This window comes from Columba livia, chromosome 26, assembly GCF_036013475.1.
Source record: "Columba livia isolate bColLiv1 breed racing homer chromosome 26, bColLiv1.pat.W.v2, whole genome shotgun sequence".
Lineage (NCBI taxonomy): Eukaryota > Metazoa > Chordata > Aves > Columbiformes > Columbidae > Columba > Columba livia.
The window spans coordinates 5,489,936-5,516,392 of record NC_088627.1 but is presented as its reverse complement, the minus strand read 5'-3'; the positions used below and the strand labels follow the sequence as shown (position 1 = coordinate 5,516,392).

Here is a 26,457-nt window from a genome sequence, read left to right as displayed (position 1 = left end):
TCAACATTTTGGTTGAATTTCAACAAACAGCATGGCAGAGGTTGGTCCCCTCAATGATGAAGGGTCAGCCTTGAGCCTGCCTAACCCGGAGAGAGGGTGTTGAGACCTTTGAGAGCAGAGCCGCCAGCAGATGGGCCCAGCGAGGATCACCCCGGGTCTCCAGGAGCGATCCTCCTTGCCAGCCCATGACTCACCGCTCGCCTTGGACACGCGTCCCTTTTGCAGCCCTGCTGGGGAAGGAAAGGGAAAACATACAGAGCAAACAGCACACGGAGCCTGCGGGAGGGAGCTGGGGAGAACCACAGGAACCGGGCCGTGTTTTTCTATGGGATTTTTATATGGAGCACAGCAAGTTATTAAATTCCACCTTTTCAAGCGCAAGGGGTGGCTTTTGTTTGGGTGCACTACAGCTCTTGGGCCACCCTGGTTATTTTGCCCCTAATCTGACACAATTGCAGCACAGCAGCAGGGGTTGCGGGCACACAACAGAAACACAGAATCATTTTGGTTGGAAAAGACCTTTAGTATAATCGAGTCCAACCGTTCCCCTACCCCTGTCCCTGCCGCATGTTCTGAGAACCTCATGTCCGTCTGTCCAGCCCTCCAGGGCTGGTGACTCCAGCACTGCCCTGGGCAGCCTGTTCCAATGCCCCACAGCCCTTTGGGGAAGAAATTGTTCCTAAATCCAACCTCAACCTCCCCGGCGCAACTTGAGGCCGTTTCCTCTGCTCCTGGCGCTTGTTCCTGGGGAGCAGAGCCCGACCCCCCTGGCTCCAAGCTCCTTTCAGGCAGTTCAGAGATCAGAAGGTCTCCCCTCAGCTCCTGTTCTCCAGCTGAACCCCCCAGGTCCCTCAGTCTCCATCACACTTGTGCTCCAGCCCCTCACCAGCTCTGTTCCCTCCTCTCAACTCGCTCCAGCACCTCCAGGATTTCTCGGAGTGAGGGGCCCAGAACTGCCCCAGGGTTGGAGGTTCGGTCCCCCCGGTGCCCAGCACAGGGTCGCTCCGGCTCAGGGTCCCCCCCGTTCCCGCCGTGTTCCGGTCCCGCCACCCGCCCGCCCCCTGGCGGCCGCAGCGCAGCACCGCGCCCGTTCGCCCATCGCGGGGGGTTTGCGCCGCACCCAGGGGGCTCAGCCCCGGTCCCGGGACGGGAATTCACAGCTCTCAGCACCAGTTTGGCCTCTCTACGTGACTTCAGGGCAATCTGCTTCTATTTCCACCTTCAGATTTCTCCGGCGACCCCCGGGGCCGGGAGCAGCGACGCCCGCACACCCATAGATAGGTACGGGGGATTGCAGGCTGAAATGGGAAATACTGACAACAAAAGGACCGAGCTGCTGTGAGGAAATCGTCCAGCTGATTTACACCAACATCCGGCTTTACCTCGCACCCTTCAACAAGCTCAGCAGGCACCAGCATCCTCTGCGGTCCTGAATCTGCAAAGCTCAGCTCAGAGATAAATCAGCCTGAGTACCAACACAGGCTAAACGCACCTACAAGTGGAGTTTAGTAACGCCTATAAATATTATTTCTCATGTACAAGGGAATATAAATTTACCACAACCCAGCTAGTAAGCCCTTCCGAAATCCTAAAATCTGTGCTTCACGAGGCAAGACAAAGCCAGGCTGGGCCGAGGAGCAACGCTCTTCCTGACCAAGCTGTGGTTATCGCTCGCCCCATCACAGCTGGATCACAGCCTGTGGAAAAAGCCACACCAGTCCTCTGGGTTCTTGTTGCGCTCAAGTGTTTTAAGGGACAAAAGACACCTTAAGAAATGAGAGCCAGGCTCCTTTTCACGCCAAATGAGAAAGAAACAGATCAAATGGTGACATGGGCAGCGACAACGTGTTCAGCCGGCTTTGTTCAGACACCGGCTCGGGTAACACGGTTTACAGCTCAGCGGGGCAGCGACGTGAACGGGAACATTCAGTATTTGGGTTTTAAAAAGCCATTCAGGCCGGACACATTGCTGCTGCGTGAACCAAGGAAAGCAGTAATAACAGCAAAAAATCACTTCGTTTCTACTAAACCCGCGTACCTCTGGTTCCAGGCCGGTTCCTCTTCCAGTAAAATCCGCTGCTAAAATCCTTTGATGGAATTTACAGGCGTTCCAGAGAACAAGGGGAATTTAATGTCCAACAAGTTGAATATGAAAAGGAGAAACGGGAAACCTGACCCTTCTGGTCCATGTCCTACTTACTGCACCACAATAACTCCGGCCTGAACTATCCGCAGGATTGATTACGTGTCCTACAAGGTCTTATCTCTTAGCACAAGGAATAAGAGTGTTCAGCTCAATCACGAAGCACTTTGGCAGATAGGACATTTCCCACCCAACATCAGCCTTTGCCGCTGTCTCGCTCGGGCCGGCCCGGGGCCGAAACATCTCATTCCCAGCACATCCACAGCTTAGCCGCGAAACCACAAAACCAGCGACGTTCCCCTCCGGGCAGAGCTATAGAGAGAAAAGGCACGGCCGCTCGCTACAAAACAGCTTGAAAAGTCGCTGGAAATGGGGCGCTGCAGAATTACGAGGTCTCTGGCAGGTTGGCAAATAAACCTCTGTAAAGCACTTGGCTTGTAGGCCAGGGGGAAAGGCAGCAGGAGTTCAGACACCCGCGCAAATCACGGAGGGCTTGTTGTTAGTGGAATTATTGGGTATTTATTTCCCGAAATGCCACACCAATGAGTATCTGGGCAGCAGATCCGAATCACTCGCAAATACAGCAGGCGGGACCCCCTCGCTGCCCCGAGCACCCCGGCAGCACTCGGCACGTTAATGGCACTGAGAACTACAACGCCCATCGCAAATTTAAGAACAAAAGGCTGTAAGAATAACGTCCCCGAGTATTTTGCCAGCTTGTCAAGCGCACTTGACTTATTTACAATAACACTTTCAGGCAGGTGAGCAAGTGTTCTGTACTGCAGCTCGTTTACAAGTCAAATGGTCTCCATTGGAAGTGGAATCGGTTCAACCCTCCGATAAATCCAACTAAGGAACAGCAGAATTTTGCTTTTCTGCGTGCTTGCAAATCAGCATCCTTCAGCTGTAATTAAATGCTTAATCCCAGGCACTTTGACCCCTTTGGCTCTCTCCTGTTGTATGGCACAAAGCTATTATTGCTATATACCTCATGGACAGGATCTCAGAAGGGAATTGCAGCTTCTGTGTCTTCCTGGAAGAAAAACCTCCTCTTTGGTTCCAGAACAGACGTTATAAAGAGATTTCCAGGGGCTCGCTCACATCAGCTGTTTTCTCTGGCAGAATCCAGGGCTCTGTGCACTGCAATGCTCTGTGTTCCACCCTGCAGATCCACCCAGAAAACACCCAAATCCAGGCTTAAACTACGAACCACCATCCTCAAAACACTCCAGCTCAACAGCAAGGTGCATGTTTGACAAGTTTGCCCTAAATGATGCTGAATGGTTCATTAATACCCCGTCCAGCAGCAGCCTCCAAGCAGCTGATTTCAGCTGAAACTGAGGCACCTGTCCTGGTCTTGTTGAAAACAAGTTTCTCTTTTGGTGAATTTGCCTGTCAGCTCAAGCTTCATATCAGCTGCATTTTCCTGGAGAACCAGACCCATGTGTTGGTAACACAGCAATGGAATGTGAGGTTATGGATGAGCACGGATGAACATCTGGAGAGAGGGGCAACGAGAAACCGGTGACCAGAAACCGACCAACGAGTGTAACATCCCATTCACGTGATACTTCAGATAAAAGTGGGAGAGCACGAGGATCTCGTCCCTTTTCCCTATGGCGACATTAGCAGAGGAGCTTGCGAGTCGTCCCTGCGAACCGAGGCCAGTGACAGACTGAATCCAGCTCCGGTTGGCCGCAGAGTCCAGTCCAGGACTTCGGGTGCCGGCTCTGCAGTTGCCGGGACTTTCAAGATTGGGTTTGTATATTTTGTATTATTTTCTCTATTTTTATCAGTAGCATTAGTAAAACATTGTTAATTTTCCAACTCTCTTCTCTCTGTCCTTCTTTCCCTCCCCATCGCCTGTGCTGAGTGGGAAGGGGGAGAGGGAGAGACTGAAGGGGGAAGGAGGGAGAGGGTTAACAATACATGTGCCACAGTTTATTGTCACCCCACAATCAAACCCCGACAGTCACCGAAAGGGGATTCCAGGGGCAGCAAGCTGAAGAACCCCGAATGGGGCTGCTGGCCCTTCGGCAAAGCTCTTCAGCAAGAACGAGGTGGGAACTCACCATCTCTCTCCTCAGGTTCAATCTAACAACCTACACGCAAAACATTTTACATCCTTCCACTGCAGCTTTCACTGCTGCTAAACACAAAAGGCTTCATAAACAACGGAACAGCGAGAAGAAAGTCACTTGGCAGACACTTTTGAAGCAGAAAACTGGCTTTCCTGAGCAGGTTTTGTTTTCTCCTAACAAGCTTTGCGCACCTGTAGTTTTCTGTTCTCTTCTACTTGTACATCTGTTTTGTGTAGATGGGTTTCTTCGTGACGTGGTTCAGAGGTTGACCTGGCAGTCGACTCGATCTTACAGCTCTTTTCCCACTAAAACGATCGGATGACTCTATGATTCCACACGTGCCTGCCTGGGGGAGACGCCGAGCGTGGTGGGCTTGGGACAGAGTATAAGAGGGACCCACACACGTTCCACGCAGCAGCCCTATGAAAACACAGTTATTTTCAGATCCCACAGCAGCAGATTGATGGAAACCGGTGATTAAAGCACCTTTGGGACAAGTCACGGTCGTCGCAGCTTTACCGTTGTGTCCGTCTCCCTCCGAGCATCACTCTTTCAAAAGGCAGCGATGCCAGAAGCTGATCGGACAATCCAGCCCTGGAAGAGCTTGGTGATGTCTTCTTGATCTCAGAATCCCTTTCAGACAGCAGGGCTGTGAGGATGTGGGCAGCGAGGGGCGTAAACTACAATATATTGCCTCTGCAGACACGCTTTGACCCAGAAGTGATCTAAGATACCCATTACCTATGCACACACGATGATCATCCACTCATTTCCACATCGGTTTTGAAGCTCTGAGCATCTGAGGGTATTGTTCCCATTTCCAGGGACACAGACGGGTACCGGGCCGCCAGCCACGCGTCCTGCCCGGGACAGGCAGCAGAGCTGGTGGCAGAAGAAGCAAGTCCTCACCTTTTAGCCATTTCCCCTACTCAGACTGTAGTTGGAGTCTCCGTCTCCAAAAGCAGCAGATTCATATCACACCGATTTCCTTACGAGGCAAGTGGCCCAGAAGCCAGCAGAGATGCTAAAACCAGTGGCTTCTTTGTTTGCACAAAGGTGAAGGAATCGAAGAGTATTTCCTATTTTGAGCAGGAAAAGAATTGGAAAAAATGTAGCACAGCAGGAGATACATGGGATGAAAGTCAAAGGGGAAGAAAGTCAGCTTTGAATTAAGAAATAACAGCAGAAGATCCCTCAAGCACCGATAAACTTAGTAGTTCAAGTGCTATTCTAAAACACCCCAGCTTTGTGCATGCAAAAGCTACACCAGTAATATCCCAAAACGCATCGCAGTGCCCCACAGAGCCTGAGACCCTTCAGGGAAACTACCCAAAGGTTCATATCCCAACACCTGCAGAGGACTGGTTTTAGTTTTGAAGATCTCACAGCCTTACTGTCAGATGAAATGCCACATAAGACAATCCTGTGACTAAGAAAAGGGTCCAAACTAGCTCAATATCACACTAAGACGTGTGAGCGCTCTTTGGGAGGGGTCTGGGCAGCAACAGCGTGGGCAGCGGGCAGGACGGCGGAAACAAGCTCCGAAAACAGAGCGTGATCTTCGGCTGTGCGGCGGGAACCCTCTGAAGAGGGGAAAGGTGTTGCAGCAACACTTCAATACGTCACCCGTGTAGGTGGGACCTTGGACAAACTTGTGTCTATTTAGATTCCATGTACGGCTCTCACTGAGCTCCATCCTCCCGCTGACGACCCGGGTCTGCAGAGACCCCGCACTGAGGCACAATCCATCGCCACCACCCCCAGCTCCCGCGGGACCCGCGGGTCCCACCGCTTCCAAACGTGTTCCATCGGCAGCAGGTCTGACAGCGCGAGCCGGGAGCTTGGGCTGATGACCCACACGAGCTGTTTGCACATTCACTAGGTCAATGCCAGTCAAGCAGGCACAGCCTATAGCAGAGTAACTTGGTTTTGCTTAAGTCCAGCATTAGAGTGAAAAACGAAGCCACCCGATGCTGCCCTACCTACAACACACACACGTCCAAATTACCCCGGAGAGACGACACGTGATAAGTTATTGGCGCTTGCTCAGGGCCACGTTTCTCTATATTCTTCTCCATACAACCCAGCGTAGGGTAGAGAGCAAGTTTTAAGTTGCGTACCTGTTTTAAACTAACCGTGTAGAGGCAAGCTCTGAAACTTCGCTACAGCTGCCTGCAGACTGTGCTCCCACCGGTCCTCAGGGATGAGTGTGAATTGAAATCTGAAGACACCAGCAAATTTCACTTTTAATTAGCCAGGGCAGGCAGCCAAGGAGGGCTCCCCGCCCCCACGGCCAGCGAGGCCGGACAGCCAAGAGGATTGATGCTTCACGGTGCGGTCCCAGCGGCCACCCGAAGCACACCGACCGCGAACACGCGCCGATGCGGTTAAAACAAAAGCCAGCCATGCAGCATTGTGAATGCAGTTAATACACAACCAGTTAAGGACAGCGGTACGGCAAAGAGCACCAGGCTCTGGGGAACAAAGGGCATTGAGCTCAGCTCCGCTCCTGCCCGCAGCTCCGCCTTACCTCGTCTCCAGCCCGGAACAACCCCGCGGTCCTGAGCTTAGCAGCGCCTGGAGAATGAGCGTCCTTAAAAGCAAAGTCATTTTAAGGAAATCATAATAAAAGACCCATCTGCTTATTGTGTCTTTAATATGGGGCTCTGAGCTCCCAGCACAAATAAGGCAACAGGTAAAGCTTCACAACCAGCTGCGTGGGGTGTCTGTGCGTGCAAAGATCAAGCACAGAGCCTAAGCTTGCACAGCTGTATTTGCTCAGAGGGAAAGGGGAGGTAATTTTCCTTAAATCGGCAAAAGGCAAGCAGAACATACGGCCTTTCACATCCCAGGCCACCAGCACTGCCCAAACGAGGAGTCAAAGCTCTCGGTAACCTCAACAGGCTCCGAGCCCACAGACCTACCCCCAAAACTGAGCTCAGCTGCATGTAAAAGGGACAAAAAGCCTTGTGGTATGAACGCAGCTGGCAGGGCCGGCAGAGGCCGAGTCCTGGCGAACAGGCAGAGCGCAGTGCTGCCCGAAGCCGTCCCGTGAATGCCGGCTGGGGAGATGGAAAAGCTCGTCCTGGTGCCGTCACCTCCACGGCCACCGCTGCACCACGGCTGCTCGCTTCACCCGCCCTCCCCTCCCAAAGCCAGCATTTGGGATTAGTTTGCCACGAGCAACCACCACAAATTAACCGTGCACCTTACAGGGCAACAATTAGAGGGCACCGCGGCAATTCCTCCCGCCAGGATTATCGGTGTGACGTGTTTTTGTGCATCTACACTTGGCTCGTAGCTGTTCCAGCTGGGCCACCGGCTTCCAAGAGACCGGCTTTGCAAACCCGGGCTTCAGCAGACAAGCCTGGGCCATGTGCCACGCCAAGCACACCACGCTGCTGCCAAATACGTCCATTCTCGAGTTTTAAGGCTGGCATCACCTGGCTGCATAGGAATAATCTAGAAATAACATTCACGGGCACAGAGCTGCACTTCATTGCAAGTTAGAAGTCGCCAACTGCAACATCGTGGTCCTGGACATGAGGTCAATATGCTTCATGGAGACTCATTTCAATGAGAGGGGAAAAAATGGCTATTTAGCTGCTTTCTTCCACAGCCATCTTAGGCAAACAGATGGAGAAAAACATTCAAGGCAATCTCTGCGTCAAAAATCCACCAGTTTTAGTGGCAACCATATCCTAACCACAATGAGTTTGCTTGCCTCAGGGCAAGCAGCACACGGTGCCTAAAGCAAGAGCTTTAAAGCCAAATTTTGTTTAATTAAACAAATAATCCTACATCTTCTGTAAGACAGAGCAGCCTCGAGAAATAAACACAGAAAGACGTCAGGAGCTACCGTGAGCTGATCCGTCTTTGCAGCCTTGCTCAAGTCACGCACCAGCTCAACTCCTACCTAGCAGAAACGGGATTTTATCTGGTTTCAAGAGCTTGGGATATCCAGTAGACTCGTATTCCCAGACTGCAGACTTCAAAAAGGATCTCCCAGAGGCCCAGTGTGGCTTTAATCAGATCTGGTCCACACCAGTAGCGCAGTCCCATTGCAACCAATGCACCTGCCCAACCAGCTCATTTCCTAACCGGTTACATCGAAGACACAAAGTTCAAGGTAATAAGGTTGTTTATAAAGGTTAATCAAGGCGGAAATCACCAGTCCACAATGTAAGATATCTAAGAGCGTACTCACCGGTGTTCTCTTCCATTCCTCTTGCACACGAGCTTTTCGAGCAATTCCTACAAAAACAGGAAACAAAATTGACACACGAAATTCCAAGTGTGACCAAAACCCGGCTTTAGTTTCACTTCTGTATCAGCTCCGCTCAGTCTACACAGAACTAGGAGGGACCTAGAGCAGAAATCCTGCCCCAGCAAACTGGGAATGCGTGGCATCTTCACTCCGCTCTGGAGACACCCCCGGCCTATAATCACACACAAGAAGAGGGAAACAAAATTAAGGTGTAATAATGTTTGTTCCCTGGGAAAACATCCCCCATCTGCCTCTTCAAGAGGACATGTAAAAGGGAACAGCTAATGCTTATCTAGCAAAGGCAGAACAGCACGTGCTCGGGAAGTATTTTAGATGTCACACGACACTGAGACAGTTGTGAATGTACTGGGGGAAAAACAGACAAAAGGAGGAATTAGGATTTGAGCAGCAAAGCGGCTTTTCTCTGGAGAAACTTCTGACATGAGCTGCAAGAGGAACTAAGTTTGGGGAAATCGGGAGACGTCTCGATTCTGATATATAACGTAGCATGGTAAAAACACACACGGCGTTTTAGAAACAGAGAGAGGTTGCAGTTCAAACTAAGACACCCGCGACAGGAAACGTCAACGGGCACAAGACATTGGGAAAGAGCTACAAAATCAGCTCATCTCCAGTGCTCCAAACTCAAACCCAGCTTTTACACCTAGCCCGTGTCAGCCCAACCCTTCACCGCTGAGCCCCGGGAGCTCAGCCTGGGCAAAGCGCGGTTCGGTGGCTGTCACCGATCGTCACCGGGGATGCGCTGACCGCGCAGCACGTGCTGGGCACAACCCCAGCGCACCGGCGCTAAACCCGGCCCAAAGAGCCGGCGCCGGCAGCGCTTTTAGGCTTCGCTTTGCTGAACCGCGTGGGCGAAACGCTTCCTTTGATCAGACAAGCACGCTGCAGGCTGCTTCTCTCTGTTACAGCTCAAATAGCAGCGTGGCAATGTTCTTAGATGGGGGAACACCTCGACGGAGCTGTTGCACTCTCAGAGCATCACTGGTAATCGCAGCATTTAAACAGCTCGGCAAAGAGAAGCGCTACCCATGCAGACCCCTGGGCAGCCTGAGAACATCAGGTCGTGGTTTCAGAGGTGGATCGCCACGAGGTTACGTGAGAAACACCCTCACAATCCCTCCAGCTTAGTCCATTAACACCTAAATCCGGCTTTGGCACACATTTCGGATGTGCAATTTGGTACATCCAGGTGATGTGTCTATTCTGAGGGCTGCATTTGCAAAAACGAGAACGAATGCTCCTCACTGAAAGCAGAAGAGCCACGGTTATTTTTATAAACATCATTATCAAGTCAGCATCTCACCCAAAGCCCAGTTACAGCGTCTTTGCTGCACAGGGGATTTGCAGGCAAGCTCTCCCATCCTGCCCCTACAGCAACCCCTTCTGGGCAGGGAAAGTCGAAGAAAACAAAACCAGACATCTCAAAACCTACTTGGACCTCAGCACGGGTGACAACAACCCTCCCGCTCCCAGAGATCACTCTAATTTGCCTTTCAAGGGCATTCCTGCAGGGGCTGCGCTGAGCTTTGCGTATTCCAAGGGGCACAATTGTGCCTGGAATGCTAATTGGGGCAGCCGGACGCTCGCTGGATGCGCCAAGGACACTCCATCCGCAGTCATCTGTTAATGGAACGAGCATCAAAGACACATCGAAAGCAAAACAAGACAAAGCAATGCCAGGGTAGAGCAGGGGGGCAAAGGCAGGACTGCCGGCACCGCCACGGTGCCAAAGCAGGAGCGCACGTCTCCGGCTCCGCTGAGACACAGGCACCTTCCCACCGAAGCGATGGGCTACGCGGTGCGGATCCCGCTGCCAGCACGAGCCCGGACTGGCTCACTGGAGGCTGTTTGAGGTAACCTGCCCCGCAGAATAGAAAGTCACTTTTATCCCCTGCTGGCTGATGCTTCCCAGGTATGTAACCCTGAGACAACCTGGGGTTTGCATTTCCTTCAGCACGACACACGCACCGCTCCTCTGAATATTCATGTCCTCAACGTGCTCACACGTTCCCTGGCCCTGACGCTGTGTGAAATTCCTCTGTTAGCGGCACGGCTCCTTTCACCGCCCGGGATCCCCGGCCTTGCAGCCCCGTGCTGCTGCTCAGCGCTGCAGCAGATCCGCAGCCTTCGTCTGCCTCGCTAGTTCAAACACTTCACCTTGGTTTTTTCCAGCTCTTTGTACCAATCTAAGAATGTATTCCCATTCTATTGACCCGTCTCTAAACTCTCAGCAGCAAGGTGATGGCTTTTTTCCAGCCAGGCAGCTAATCTACACATAAGAGAAAACGACAGCCCCGCAGCCACGCTGTAGTATTTTCTATGCTGGTTTTTACCGTTTCTCCAGTCTCACCGCGCTCTCTACTGAAGTGGCAAGTTCAGCTGTCCCAGCGCGTGTGCTCAGCTCCGTTTCAGCCCCCTTGGGATGCTGTCCCGGGGAAACACAAACCCACCCAAGCCCAGAGTCCGGGTGCACCCAGCACAGCCCGGGCCAGGGGGGATCGCCCCGCTCTGCTCTCCTCACCTGGAGCATTCACTGTGTGCAGGGCTGAGGACACAGGACAAAACCAAGACATTAAGATGCTACAGAGTGTCCAGAAGAGGCTACGAAGCCGGTGAAGGTTTGGAGATGAAGCCGGTGAGGGGTGGCTGGAGTCCAGTTTGTTCAGCTGGAGCAGAGCAGACTGAGGGCAGAGCTCATGGGCTGCAGGTTCCTCAGCAGGAGCAGGAGGGGCAGGCTGAGCTCTGCTCTGTGACAGTGACAGACCCAGGGAATGGCAGAAGATGTGCCAGGGAGGGTCAGTGGGACATGAGGAAAAGGTTCTTCCCCCAGAGGTGCTGGACACTGAACAGGCTCCCCAGGGAGGGGTCACGGCCCAACCTGACAGTGTTCAAGAAGAGACTGGACACCGTCCTCAGACACACGGGGTGACCTGTGGGGTGTCCTGTGCAGGGACAGCGGTTGGACTCTGATCCTGTGGGTCCCCCCAGCTCAGGACACTCTGTGATTCCAGACCTCCCCCCATGCCTTCCCCCCTCTTCCCGTCCAGCACCGATCCAGCCGCCCGGGCACAGCCAGAGCTGACCCCGCTGCAAACTAAACCCTTCCAGAGGAGCACACGGAGCGTGGGGAAGGACGAGACCCTGATAGCCCCAAACACCACGACGCTGCACACTGAGCTGCCACTGTTTTTTCCAGCCTCCATCAATCCACATAGGTCAGTTTTACCCACTTTCCCATGGTCTCATTTTCAGCAACACATCCCCATACTACACATTATATTTTCAGCTCCTCCCCAGCAAAGCTCATCAGCCGAACCCCTGTCCTCACCAGCATTTCCGACCCAGCACTGCTCGTCTCCAGCAACACCCAACAGCTTCAAAAGACCACGGGATGCTTCCAAAAGTCCAGCTCAAAACCAAGCCAACATTGCTTGTTTTTCCCAACTAAACTAGCGAACTGACAGCTCCTCCAAACACAAGTGGCACGTTACTTCTCCGCAGCATCTGCTAACGGGTTTGCCTCCGGCGTGGAGAGCCAGTTTCCATGCTGGCTCAGCTCTAAATCACCACTCCAGAGAGGGACGTGACAGCAGCCGGGCAGCTACTCCAGGGTTTTACTGTAATGAGACACAAAACTGGAGGCTGTATGGGAAAAAAAAAGCATGTGGGGGACAGAAAGGATGTTCTTAGAGTCTTGAACTGCACCCACCAGCTGAGGGAAGCATTAAAAAACACCCAGTAGCCTGAGGACCGAAGTTCTGCATTAATACAGACCATTAGTGATATAGCCGTGAAACGAAACCAAACCTAGAATATATTTTATTTTGACCGAATACGGCACTAGTAACAGTCAGTAAACAAGTATAATGCTATAATTCATTATGCTCATTCAGTGCTTTGCTTTACGCTGTTAAAAACGGTGTTACTGCAGCAGCAGCCCGAAGGCCAAACCAGATGACAGCCCGGCCCAGCGAGGGATTGCTCCTGCCTGCGAGAATCGCAATTATAACAACAAACAGGGACGAGAAGAAGGCAGCCCGCTCTCTCAGCACCCTGTTTATCTGGGGAGGCTAAGTTTTCATCCCCAGCCTTGAAAGGTTGAACCACACCATTGCCAGGACCCTTCTCAGGGCATCAAACCCGGACACCGAGGTCTCCCAAGAGCAAAACCTTCCCAACTGCCCCAGCAGATCTGCCTGTCCATCCCGTCTTATAGATGCAATTAAAAATCAAAATCAACACTTTATTCTCTCACCAATCAATGACTCATTCCGGGAAGGCAGATGAGCGGGTTTTTGCAAAGCTGAGATAACTCCCCCAGCGCTACGGGTGTGCTGGCCACGGCGCCCCCGGGGAAGGGCGAAAGTAACTCCATTTATATGCCAGCCCTGAGATTAAGAGCATAGTAAACAACATTAAAATTCTGTTCTACAAAGCAGAATAACTCGGCAGCACACAACAGCTCTCCCGGGGCAGCTCACAGCGCGGGTGCACAGACACCAGCTTAAACATCACCAGGGAAATTCTTCAAAAGCCTAAACAGATCGATCACACCAAACGCACCACTATAAATGCCAAGACAAGGTGTGGGGGTGACGTTAACCTGCTGTAGGGCCGAGCGGCGCGGAGACGCACGAGCCCTTCTGCGGGTGCCAAAAAGCCTGGCTGTTCTTCTGGCTTCATCTAATAACACAGACACCACCTAAAAATCTTGGTTTGCTCCTTCAGTTACCGCGTTTGAACATCTTTTGCTACAAACGGCCACGCTGGTTTCCAAATCCTCCAAGCTGACCCAGTTTATCCTGTGCCGATCGCGCCCAGAGCAGAGATCAACTCCTGCGCGTCCTGGAGGTAAATCAGAATGTTCCCCCTCAATGCAACGACACAGATTAAACCAAGTTGTGCTCACAGCCTCATCTGGCAACACGTTAATGAACGGGGTGCACGATTAATTAACAGCCCTGCAGTTTCTCCCTCTTCGCACTGGAACGTGGCTTGAATTTCTGCACTTGTTGGAGAGCAGTTGCCGTTGAGCAGGAACACAGCAGCTGCTTGGCACAAGGGCTTGGGGACGAAGCGGGAAACAGCGAATAAATCAGAAGCTAGTACAACAACTACAAATGCAATTAAATAGAATGCTAGAATAACTAGGTTTGAGAAATCCGAGTACAGTAGATATTGCAGCAAATTAAACCGGTGGCTTTTCATCACAGATTTAACATGCGATAACTGGCTCCTCATGCGAACAGCAAATACTTTCCAGCAGCGCGGTGGCTGCCTGTGGGTGGCACAGTGATATTACATTACCGGAGAGGAGCTGGGAAGGGAAGGGAGCCGTGAGATGTGAGGTGAGTGAGTGTTTCCATCACTTGTGCAAAGTGAACCTTAAAACTGCCCATGGATGCACCGTGCAGAACGTGGAGCCGCTCCAGACCCGCCTTCGCTCGCAGCTCTGGACAAAGCCCTTTCTCTACCTGTGCCTCAGTTTGCCCCTCTTCAAGCCAGGATTAACTCACCTTGCAAAGCAATTCAAAACCAATTTAGAATTTGCGATACTATTTCCTAGAAACTGCTGCCTCTCATATGACTCCCCCGGTAGCTCTTGGGCTCCTTATCCAGCTAACAAGCTAAACACAGTGATATTTTTTCATATTTCTACTTGAAACAGATCATACAAACCCTCAAAAAGCCACTATAGCCTCTCCCAGGTGTTTCAGTTAACTGAACAAGCCGTATTTACCGAAGTTTAAACCAAAAGCCAGCAACCGGTAGGAAAGGAAAGCATGGCGTGGCGATGAACAAAGGCAGCTCCCAGTGACAAATGCTATTTTTGTTGTGCTATCAGTACAGTAAACACTTTAACTCGCCTCCAGCCCTTTGGCAGCGGATCAAGCGCTCTGGGGGTGTGGATGCAGCCGGGAAAGATCCAACCTGCGGGATGAATATAAACCAGCTGCCCGGCTCCCTGTCCTTGACGCAGCTGAAGGGCTTTGCCGCTACCAAAATTACCTTCCCGACTAAAGCGGAGGGGAAAATCAAAGCAGAATGGCTGATTTGGTATCCTGTCCTGTATCCAAACTGGCGTGGTCAGCAGGACAAGGGCAGTGATCCTTCCCCTGTGCTCTGCATTGGGGAGGCCACACCTGGAGTGTTGTGTTCAGTTCTGGGCCCCTCAGCTCAGGAAAGACATTGAAGTGCTGGAGCGGGTCCAGAGAAGAGCAACGAGACTGGGGAAGGGACTGGAACACAAGCCCTATGGGGAGAGGCTGAGGGAGCTGGGCTTGTTTAGTCTGGAGAAGAGGAGGCTTAGAGCTGAGCTCAGCACTCTCCAGAACTACCTGAAGGGCAGTTCTAGCCAGGTGGGGATTGGGCTCTTCTCCAGGCATCAGCAATAGGACAAGGGGCCATGGGCTTCAACTCTGCCAGGGGAAATTGAGGCTGGAGATGAGAAAGCAATTCTTTGCAGAGAGAGTGTTCAGGCATTGGAATGGCTGCCCAGGGAGGTGCTGGACTCACCAGCCCTGGAGGGTTTTAAATTGAGATTGGACATGGCACTTAGTGCCATGATCTAGTCAATGGACTGGAGTTGGACCAAGGGTTGGACTGGATGATCTCTGAGGTCGTTTCCAACCCAGTCGATTCTGTGATTTCCATCGTGTCTTTCTGCACAACCGACTTCCGCACAATGGGCTTTGTCAGCAATTCAAATTCCTGTGTGATCAGCACGTACCTGCTCATTACAACAGTTTGTTCTCGTACCGCGCCCCGCAGGGAATTTCGATTTACTCAGAAACCCCTCTAACCAACTCCATCCATACGGAAGCACGGACACAACGGAAACCAGAGGATTACTGACTCCCGGGTGAAGAAACTGCAGCAGCCTGGAAGCACCGGACAGCTTGTCTGAAAGTAAAATCCAATACTGCAAAGCAAGCAGAACCATTATAGCAACATCACGATAAAATAAACCCACCTGCCAACTTGCACATAGTTAATTTTTTTCCCTATCAATTTTACTATTATTTTCCAGCCTTTCTGAATTTGTAGGGAGCACCGAAGAATCTCACACCTGTTCCAAAAGGCTGAGCAGAGGTAATCACCACGTTCATTAGTCTCAGCGCTGATTGAGTGAAAAAGCTTCACCGGTTCTGAGGAAGCTTTTGAAGGTCAAGAGCTGCTTTTACAACCCAACGGGGCCTTCCCAAGACAAAGTGCATCTATTGAACAAATCCACATTAACCTGACAAACGCTGCTGAAAATGTGAACTTAGTCCTGCCCTGAAGCATAAGAATGAGCCTGTTTGGATGTATCAGCAACAAAAATCTCCATCCCGGACCTGCCATTAAGGCAGCGGTTGAGGGCTGTGGGCTGCACATCTGGGCTCTATATAATCTGTGTCTGCCTTGCACTAGAACACGCTCCCAAAAGGCTCATAATAATAAGGTTACTAATTTGCTTTTGGGGGAAAACACAAACCACCGTTGCCTTCAGTTTTGCGGTTTCCATTTTCGTCAAACTTTCAGTGCAAACAGAGCAGCCGAGTACACACCGCCACGCCGCGGTAATGCCCCCGCAATTACGACTCGGTAGACGATTTCACTTGCAACCACCGTTTCCTCACCAAAATGAGGCCGCTCTTCGTCTCGCAGCCACTCGCAGAGCCAGTTTGCGGAGCGTTTCTGTTTAAGAAGCAACGGGAATGACTTTGGCTGCTATTAAAGCATTGAAATGGATGCTGAAGAGCCAGCGGGTGGATCTGCAGTCCTGCATACGGGTCCTTCCCCAGGAAGCCCACACGTTCCTTCCCCGTGTCCTTCCCGGATAAACCAACCGCAGGGAAGGCGCCATCTGATTACACCCTGTGCTTCCACCAGCGCACCTTCCGGCACATAAAACAGGCACCTCTAATCGGATTCCACACTGAAAGGCAATGCGATGCTCCCACTCAAAGCGAGATACAGGAAACCTGCGCTGTTGAGGCACCTTTATCAACTTAGAGAGTCAACGCTCGTTAACCGGACACAGCTCAGATAGTTCCAATTAACTCTGTCTTTGAATGGCCGCTCTGGAATCACGTCACTGTACCCACAGGAGCCTTAGGTTCAGTCTTTTGGGTCAGATTTTGGCGAACGGTAAGCAGTTCAGGCAGAGTTTGTAATTCAGTCGTAGCCTTATTTTTTTCCTTCACAGCCTCACTATAATAATTTCTAATTATTTCTAATTAAGATATCAAATGTCCTTAAAGAAATTGCCTCCCAGGCAATTTATTCTTCTTGTGTTCTACGGCTCCAGCTTGGACAAAAAGGTGCCCCAGCCATAACCAGGAAAACAGAGACACTAATTCCCAGTACTGATCAGCCAAACTCCCGATAACACACACAGGCAGCGAGGAATCCCACGCAAAAATAACCCAATAAAGCCTCTCAACAAGAACATTTCCTTTTAAAAATAATCTATTTGTAGTTCTCATTGCTGCGGTACAAAGTTTATGAAGCAGCAACACTGTTTGCAGGAGGATCGTGCTCACTACAGCAATCCGAGTTTAATCTCCAGGGCAAGTTGCGCCTTAACGCTCGCCCAAAGGGGAAGGATCAATATTATCGCCAATTTGCACGCGGCTGTTCATCTTTCAGGCCCATGGGAGGTTTTGCACCAAACCTCAGGGAATATAATCTGAAAAAAGGCAGTGGTGACCTCCCGAAACTCCACCAAGAACAGCAAGTTTCTTCCAACCAGCTCTCATTGCCGCTCTAACAACTCTCCATTTTGAGATTACACTTTCCGACCAACACATTGAGCGGCATTAAAGAGCTCAGCAAACTATCACGGCCTCTTTTCGGCCACAAAAGGACCTTCCACCGTGACAATGGTTAGAAAAACACGCGGCCCAGCGAGCAAATCTCACCTCATGCCACCGAGCTGGTCCGGGCCAAGAAAACACAGCGCAAACTGCTTCTCCAACCACGCAAGATTAAACCAGAGGAATCCGCTTCAGCCCAGCAGATCAGGGCACAGACACGATGTGGAAGAGAATCAAAATGCAATAAGGAGGAATAAAGAAACCAACCTTAAAAAAAGAGCAGCTTGTCCTGTAAGCTGTGACGTGAGCGCTGATCGACGCCGGGTTTCCGTTCTGCTCAACTGCTGCGTCCTTGGACATCAGAGCAGGTTCATTAACACGCTCCGTGACCCCCCGCGCCCCCCAGCAGAGCTATAGACACATCACAAACTGCTGGTTTGCTCAGCAAACAGGAGCTTTTGAGAGGTGCCAGCGCAAGGAACGGTTACAAAAGCACCCCCTGCTCGCTCCAACTCCACCAGCACTGCCAGCACTTCTTAAAACAAGGAGCTTTCTGGCCATGGACTTAGTATCAGGGCAAATAGATGAAAAAGGAGTGAACTTGAAGGAGAATGTGATCGCTTCGAAATGTAATGTTGAAAAGGCATGTTAAGAAAAAGTGTTAACACTAGCAGGACCCAAGGCCATGCTGAGCCATAGAAACTGAAAATAAACAAAAAGCACTTTGCTCGGCTTTTAAGACTTCAAAGGGAGCTCGGAGCAAGCCTCAGGAATTCCAAACCTGTGTGTGTATCAGGCAGGAGCACAAGCTGATGGCATTTCTGGAAATGTAAAAGTATGCTGAAATCACGCTCAGACTGTGTCCTTACCTGGAAAACTTACTGATTTTCAATGCAAGCTGATATCAGTTATGTGACACATGCCTTACTTCAGTCCTTACAGAAGGTAGCAGGTGGTGAAATATTCCATTTTAAGGAAAATAAAGATTTTTCAGCATGGCACATGCTTCCACGGAGATGCTGGTACCCAGAGGGAGATGGCACAACACAAACCCACTCCCGTCCAAGGCTTAACCCCCTTAGATGTGTCCACAGAGACCCAGTGCCCTCTCCATCCCCTCCCCAGCACAACATGCCCTTCCGAGGGGCAAAGCCCACACGTGGCCCTGCCAGTCCTGGCCAGCACGTACACAACTTGGCACACACACGTACACCACGACTTGGCACACACACGGTCAACAGACCTGCCGCATTCCTCTGCCACGCGAGATAAGGAGCTCGGCTGCAGACACCAGGTTGGGTGGGAGTGCTGATCTGCTGGAGACTGGGAAGATTCTACAGAGGGATCTGGATCAACGGGCTGAGCCCAATTGTCTGAGGTTCAACAAGGCCAAGTGCCGGGTCCTGCGCTTGGGTCACAACAACCCCATGGACGCTCCAGGCTGGGGAAGAGCGGCTGGAAAAGGAAAAGGACCTGGGGGTGTTGGTGCCAGCGGCTGAACATGAGCCAGCGTGTGCCCAGGTGGCCAAGAGCATCCTGGCTTGTGTCAGGAACAGTGTGGCCAGCAGGACCAGAGAAGTGATTGTGCCACTGCACTCAGCACTGGTGAGGCCAGACCTGGAATCCTGGGGTCACTTTTGGGCCCCTCACCATAGGAAGGACATTGAGGGACTAGAAAGAGTGCAGAGGAGGGAGCGGAGCTGGTGAGGGGCTGGAGCACAAGTGTGATGGAGACTGAGGGACCTGGGGGGTTCAGCTGGAGAACAGGAGCTGAGGGGAGACCTTCTGATCTCTGAACTGCCTGAAAGGAGCTTGGAGCCAGGGGGGTCGGGCTCTGCTCCCCAGGAACAAGCGCCAGGAGCAGAGGAAACGGCCTCAAGTTGCACCAGGGGAGGCTGAGGTTGGATTTAGGAACAATTTCTTCCCCAAAGGGCTGTGGGGCATTGGAACAGGCTGCCCAGGGCAGTGCTGGAGTCACCAGCCCTGGAGGGCTGGGCAGACGGACATGAGGTTCTCAGGACATGGGTCAGTAAAAGCCCTCCAGTGACAAACCATCCAAACCCACCGAGCCCAGCACAGCGCCTCCATGCCTGCAGTATCACAGCTTTTTTCGGGTTAGTTTGAACTGACAAACAAACTGGAGAAACAGCTAAACCTGAAAGCTTCCTTGGCCAGCACCAGGTGAGGGCACACAGGCACAACCGCCAAACACAAACCAGAGCAACTGCACATGGACCCAAAACCAGGATTTAATGAAAACTGTGGTTTCCGAGGCGCTTGGCAGCGCACAGGGCAGCTCTCCCGCGGCATAGGGAATCTCAACAGGCAGCTGACCCAGGCAAAACCAGCCCGGTGCAGAAACAGCTGCTTTTAATCCACTTCAGGCCCTTAGTTTGTTTGTCACGTGGCCCACAAACAGTTGTGTGAGGATAAGGGGCAGCAGTGAACGCTCAGGACCTCTTCTGCAGCAGCTCGAGCGGTTTGAGGTGTTTACACAGCTGCAACCCCAACCAGGCGCCTCGCACCAGAGAGCAGGGTCTGCTGCCATGGAGAAAGGGATCAGTTTGGGGTAGGAAGGCACCAAGTCGGGCTTGCAGCTCTACAACCAGGCTTAAGAGATCTGACGTGAATCATCAGATCCCGCCCACTCCTCTGTTCCTCTTTCCCCACCAAAGCGAAGGTGCCGTCCTTATCTCCCCAAGCTTTTTGAGCCAGTCACATGAGGATCTATGCTAGACACTCTCAGAGTATCTAATATTGCGACAAAACAGGACCTGCTTACTCATATTTATAAGAATATTTGAGATTTGCCACAAAATTGTTATTAAATTCCTCCGACATATTTAGGAGCAATAAAACCTAAAACAATAACTGATCCCAAAGTGTCAGGATTTGCCATTCCCGGGTTTTAAGCGAGCAGGGCCTTGCTGGTCACAGCCAAAGGCTGAGACTGACCTGGGAATTCCAGTTCAACCAGTTCCACCCTTTCTGCCCCTCATTCCTCTGGCTTTCTTGGAACAACAGACAGCAACAAAACCCTACCCCAATCTATACCGGAATCAACAATTCACTGTAAACCCACGCAGTGGAAAGCCACCTGCTCCCCTCCACAATTAAAAGCATTTCCAAACTCCAGCTCTCCCTCGGCCAGCACAGACAGATGGACACGAGAGGCACAGAAAACCCACTCCAGTCCCAGCAAAACCTTTGTACCGCGGCGGCCCGAGACACAAAGCGGAGCCTGCCACCACAAGAGCTGTTTTGTTAAGGGATCACAACATAAATCAGCCACAAAACCAGCTCAAACTCGTATGTTGGCCAATTAAACTTGCAATCCGCTAAAACACACACACACTGATTTCTGAGGGCTGTGCCTCTCCACCGGCACATCCAGCTGATCAATTCCCTGCCCCAGCTGCCCCCAGACCAACAGTAAATGTGACTAAACTTAAAGAGCAATGGCTCAGTCCTCGCCACAAACAACTAGATTGTCACTTTCTCGCACAGCCTCCTCTCATTCAATACCATGTTACAGGAAGGAAATAAGCCCTTTGCAAAGGAAGCGATAGCCCTGAGAGCAGGCAATAAACTGCTGAGATGGGAACTGATCTGCCCCGCTCGCTCCAGCAGGACCCGTCCCCAACATCATCATCCTGGCTCTGCAGGTATTGAGGGCAGAGCTGGATCCTCCGCGGGAACGGGCACCGCTCAGAAAGCGCTCCTATCAATCACACAACATCATTATTCCTCCTGCCCGTCAAAACAGAAACGTCTCACCTCGCAAAACAATTGCTGCGATCGCCCAGGCTCACAAAAATCTATCCCATCTGTTCAAAAGCCGACTGCGCTGAATGAAACTATTCGATAAACGCTCTGCTAAAAGACGGCAAGCATTTCACCCCACAACGGCTACTTCAAATACAATCAGCAACAAGGCAGTCAGGTCGGTTAGTACGAGCCAGCAGAAACGCAGCTTTCTAGCAAGTAATTCTGTTTGAAGACAGAGCTCGTGGAGACGCTGAATTTCAGACTCAGGCCTGCAACTGCGAGAAGGCTCCACAAAGGCAGGTTTAGAAGATCTTGTGTCCCAGCTGCTGCAGTCAGAAAGCAAGAACTAAAGTGTTTCTGCCTCCGAACGGAAAAGGCAAATAAACCAGGGTCCTCCACCTTACCTGCAAAGTGTCTGTGTAAGTGGCAAAGCTGCTGCGGTCCCTGACTGCAAGGGACAGGTGTGGAGGGGACACCAACAGGAGCCCGTCAGCACGGAGGGTGACACCAACACCACTGACAGAGCCCCACATACCATCCCAGCTCCAGAACCACGTTCCCGAGTGCTTTACTGCCCGTTTTTGCACAGCAGTTTAAACCCAAACACGACTGACCCTGGGGACACGGGCACGAGTCAGCCTGTTCCTGGGAACCAGCACCCAGCCAGCGACGGTTTTCAACCAGCATCTCCCTGACAGCCTGTTGGCAACGGACACGTTCTCCTTCTGTTTAATGCAGATACAAACGCGTTCCCAACAGATTCCCATTTCAACCGCCCTCGCTGTCACAAGCAAGTCACATGCCCTATTAGAATCAGGACGCTTTATTTGCTTTTAAAGCGTTCGTGCTCCAAAGAGATGCAAAAAATGAAGAGAGCGGATGATGGGTGCAGAAAAACAACACGTTGGTGCTTCCCCGAGAACAATCGCAACACCAACTCCAGACGGGGTTGTGTTGAAGCCCAACCCATCAGCAGCACGTTCAGCCATTCCCTGAGTGCTGCCCGCCCAGGACACATCCAGCTAAACGCATTTCTCCAGGAGCAGCGTTGTACTCCAAGTTCAAGAATGCACCTTATTTTTATAGGACACAAAAGCAGGACGGCATGTGGCTTTAAATACACAAAGCAGCACTATTCACCGCATTAGCTTCATCATGCAAATCAACCCCCTTGCTACTGGCGTTAAGAGTGAAGGCTCAAATAGCTTCCTGCAGCAAAGTCACCTTGGAAATACCGAGGAATTGGAGTTCCCAGTAAAACAGGACTGAACAGCGGCTGTAAAGAGCGTCCCGATAACTTATGAGCCAAAAGATAACGTCAAACCCTGAGGGAACAATTCGTGGAGCGCGCAGGACTCGCTCATCTTATACGATGAGATAGTTCTATCTTAACTGATAATCGAAAGGTAATAAGCTAAGCATCTCACACCAACATGAGGAATGCTCCTCTTTGCATTTACTTAGCGCTGCAGCCACACAGCAAGGTGCAAACCTTAAGAAACACTCGTGCCAGTTATTAAACAAGCCAGAACTGTTTCAGTACGCGCAACACGCACAGCAAACGCAGAATATCTGTCAACATTAGTCCCCCGTGAAAACGCCAACTCCGATCAGAGCACATGAATGAATGAGCCATAATACGAGAAACCTGCAGTGAACTGAAAGTGAACTCCACCCTCTCGGTAAAGATTTCACTGCTATAGAAACTATGATTAAACACACAGGGCTGTGAGTCAGCTCCCTGGAACGAAGGGACGCCGGGGCAACCACGGGAGCACCGAGCACCAGCCGGCAGATGATATTTGGGTCACCAAAGACACCCCCCAGACACCAAAGACACCCATCCCAAACCTGCAGCATCGCTCAGATGCTTCTCAGTTCGCATTAACACTTAATCTTCCTTACTTTGGGGGTTACTTTGTTCAGGGGGTTTTTGTTTGGGGTTTTCTTTGGCAGCGCTCAAAGCTGCACACGCTCATCACAGGAATGGAGCCAACAGTTTCCAAATCCATTTTGACACGAACTGGACAAAGCACCGAAAACCCAAGCGCAGTTGCCTCCGGCCCAGCTGTGTCTCTCTCCACGGCGTTTCCAATCGAGGCCGCAGAAAAGCCGGAGGACGACGGGCACGGCTTAGCAGCAGCTCCCCGTTCTGGAGTCTGAACAAAGTGGATTTCAAAGAGGTTTAATTTTCCCAGCGACTAATGCTCTCAAATCAGAATAAATCCTCCAAAAGAAGAGATTATCCAGAAATTTACTAGTTAGAAATGTTAATACATCCAGTGTTTATGCAAGGATTGCTGCTCTCTCCATGCAAAAGCATCACCTGTACGATTTCACACTAACGGAGAAGCCGGTTTCTCCCCCACCTCCCTTTCCACACCGAAATGTAGCACAGCAGCTTTGTAAATACCACTTTCCAAGAGCAGCAGTAATTCGGTGAAAAATCAAGGCAAACTTGTTCCTATCGCACTAGGAAAGCTCTGGATAATCCTCTCCTGCAAAGGAACTTAACACAGAAAACAAGATCTACAGGCAGAAAAGTCCAGTGTGAAACCTGGAAAAACATCGAAAAAAAAAAACAGAGCTAAAACTGTAAATCACATGTTCATAAAATACAGGACATGGTGCAAATGAAGAACAAACGACTGGAACAATGCTGATTCAACCAACAGCAGCAGTGCTGGAGTTACCAGCGCATACCTGCTACTCAGACCAACGCTTCCTCCTGTTATTCATACTCTGTTCACTAAATGCCCCGTTTATACACCGTCCAACACGTAGCACGAGGGGACTCAGACCTGTATAACCTGGCTGCTAATTGCAGCCCTTATGGCTGAGATGCATTAATTCATCCCTCCAGCTACGAACACGAGTGTGACTACACCCAGATGTAACCTCAGCGAGGACAGGGAGGATAAAACAGGTACAGGGACCTGCCTGACGTCCAACAGCACGGCAGCAACTCCGCTGGGAGCAAAATCGCTCCTCCTGTCCACCCAAGCAGCCTCATTTTCCCTGGACTCACCCTAGTTGATAGGTACACAGGACCCAGTCATTAGAATCCAAATTGAAAGCCTCGTTTGGAAGCTAAAAGCAGATGAGAACTAGTGGTGATTAATGTAATCACTACTGTCAACTTGATTTTGGGGATCTGGCTGTCTCACAGCACTCCCTCAGTCTGCTTTCCAAGCCTGATGCATTCACACAGGCTTCTGCATGCCTAACCCTGCAACACGTTTAAAACAAGCAAATTAATCTTGAAAATTCCCCGATTTCTTTCCACCAGATGCATTCTGCATAAAGCCACCACCACCCTCCAGAGGAGCTGGGTATTTTCTTATTGCTCCCCAGAAACAGCCTCGCTGGGCGAGGTACCAAAGGAACCAGCCTAAACTGAGAGACCAGCAACAGCAAACTGAGCTGGTTCCAGTGTAAGTTGGGAATGACCTGTTAGAGAGCAGTGTAGGGGAAAGGGACCTGGGGGTCCTGGGGACAGCAGGGTGACCATGAGCCAGCACTGGGCCCTTGTGGCCAGGAAGCCAATGGTACCTGGGGTGGGTTAGAAGGGGGTGGTCAGTAGGTCAGAGAGGTTCTCCTGCCCCTCTGCTCTGCCCTGGGGAGACCACACCTGGAATATTGTGTCCAGCTGTGGCCCCTCAGTTCCAGCAGGACAGGGAACTGCTGCAGAGAGTCCAGCGCAGCCACCAAGATGCTGGAGGGAGTGGAGCATCTCCCGTGTGAGGAAAGGCTGAGGGAGCTGGGGCTCTGGAGCTGGACAAGAGGAGACTGAGGGGGGACTCATTCATGGGGATCAAGATGGAAAGGGGGAGTGTCAGGAGGATGGAGCCAGGCTCTTCTGGTGACAACCAGGGACAGGACAAGGGGCAATGGGTGCAAACTGGAACACAGGAGGTTCCACTTGAACATGAGAAGAAACTTGTTGGGGTGAGGGTGGCAGAGCCTGGCCCAGGCTGCCCAGGGGGTTGTGGAGTCTCCTTCTGTGCAGACATTCCAACCCGCCTGGACACCTTCCTGTGTAACCTCATCTGGGTGTTCCTGCTCCATGGGGGGATTGCACTGCATGAGCTTTCCAGGGCCCTTCCAACCTCTGCGAGCAGCACATGCAGGAACGATATTTTTTTCCAGTCCAGGCACTTCCCTCCCTGCAAATCCCATTTATCTTCATACTCTGAAATATAAATCCCAAATTTATGAGACGAGTAAAATGGAACAGTAACAGCAAAACCCACTTCTTGCAATGTTAGGCGTCAGGTTGAGTCAGCAGGTATGAATTTTCCTCAAGTTTCCCCTCTCTGGTCCTCTATTAACTCTCTTCGCTTTGTGTTGAACAGGTAACGGAAAAGCCAGATGGCCCAAAGCCACAGATAATTTCAAAACTGCTGTGAAATAGCACGAGCCAAGAGAGCCTGACAGCACTCAAACAACAATTCCACCCAGAGGCTGATATTGCTCTATAAAGGCACAGCTGAGCCAAGGGAAATCGTGTTTAAACATGCCTGCAACCCCAGTTTTTCTGTCAATAATGTGAGACTGGACGTTAAAAAATTGATTTGGAAGTAGAAGATGAAAAATTCTGTGACCTCCCTCACCTCTGGCCCTGATCCACAGCCGGGAGAACAGGATACGGATGCACTTGGGAGCAGGATATAAGCACTAATTTAACTCTCAGCACAAGGTGAACGAAGCTGCAGTGACTCTACGGGGAATGTGCCACTTCTCAGCTGCTGCTAATCAAAATGTGTAAGTGAAAAACACTTTGCTTTAATTATTTGTTCTCTCTTTTGGCATCACACAAATACCCTTTACAGGAGAACAAACCCAACTGGACATAACAGCCCTTTTCCTCCTTCTGCTGTTTCCCACCTGGCAGTAAATTACACCTGGTTTGCAACACGCAGACTGGACTTAATATCCCCTACGATAAAAGACCAACCTTGCTGGCACAAATCAGACAGTCTATCAGTGATTTCAGTAATTATCCTCCTCCTCCTCCCAGGTCCCAGCTGATAAAGATAACCCAGGCAGCACAAGGTCACTGCACACAGGAGCACAGATCAGGAACTGAAATTCCGTGGGTCCATCCACATTTCCACTGCCATTTTTTTAAATGCATTTCCACAGCGCCCGGGGCAGCGTGTTCAGCCAGCAAAGACGGGTCCAAACCCTCTCGACCCCACTTTGATCGCTGTGTAAACCCGCTGAAGTCTCTTCTGCGCTAGGGCACGATGCTGGTAATAGCCGTACCTGCAAACCCGTGTCCTGCCGATCTGGGCAATGCACCAAACCAGCAAAAGCTTTTAGATGGCTCTGGAGCTGGGAGTGATCAATAACACAGCACCAGCAGCACTTCTG

At 51.1% G+C, this 26,457-nt stretch overlaps 1 protein-coding gene across 15 annotated transcripts in view; it reads right to left on the bottom strand.

The window, feature by feature from the left end:
* PHACTR4 (phosphatase and actin regulator 4) overlaps positions 1 to 26,457 on the bottom strand; it is a 66,516-nt gene that overhangs the window by 35,295 nt on the left and 4,764 nt on the right. For 7 of the 15 annotated variants that reach the window (XM_065041554.1, XM_065041556.1, XM_065041548.1 and 4 more), the window contains one exon: positions 8,432 to 8,478. The exons of 2 other annotated variants lie outside the window; for them this stretch is intronic. In XM_065041554.1, coding sequence (XP_064897626.1) covers positions 8,432 to 8,478 — 47 coding nt within the window. Of the gene's footprint in view, positions 1 to 6,344; positions 6,446 to 6,754; positions 6,818 to 8,431; positions 8,479 to 17,580; positions 17,839 to 26,457 lie in introns of those variants that run through there. 6 more of the 15 variants (XM_065041560.1, XM_065041561.1, XM_065041558.1 and 3 more) reach the window with 4 other exon arrangements.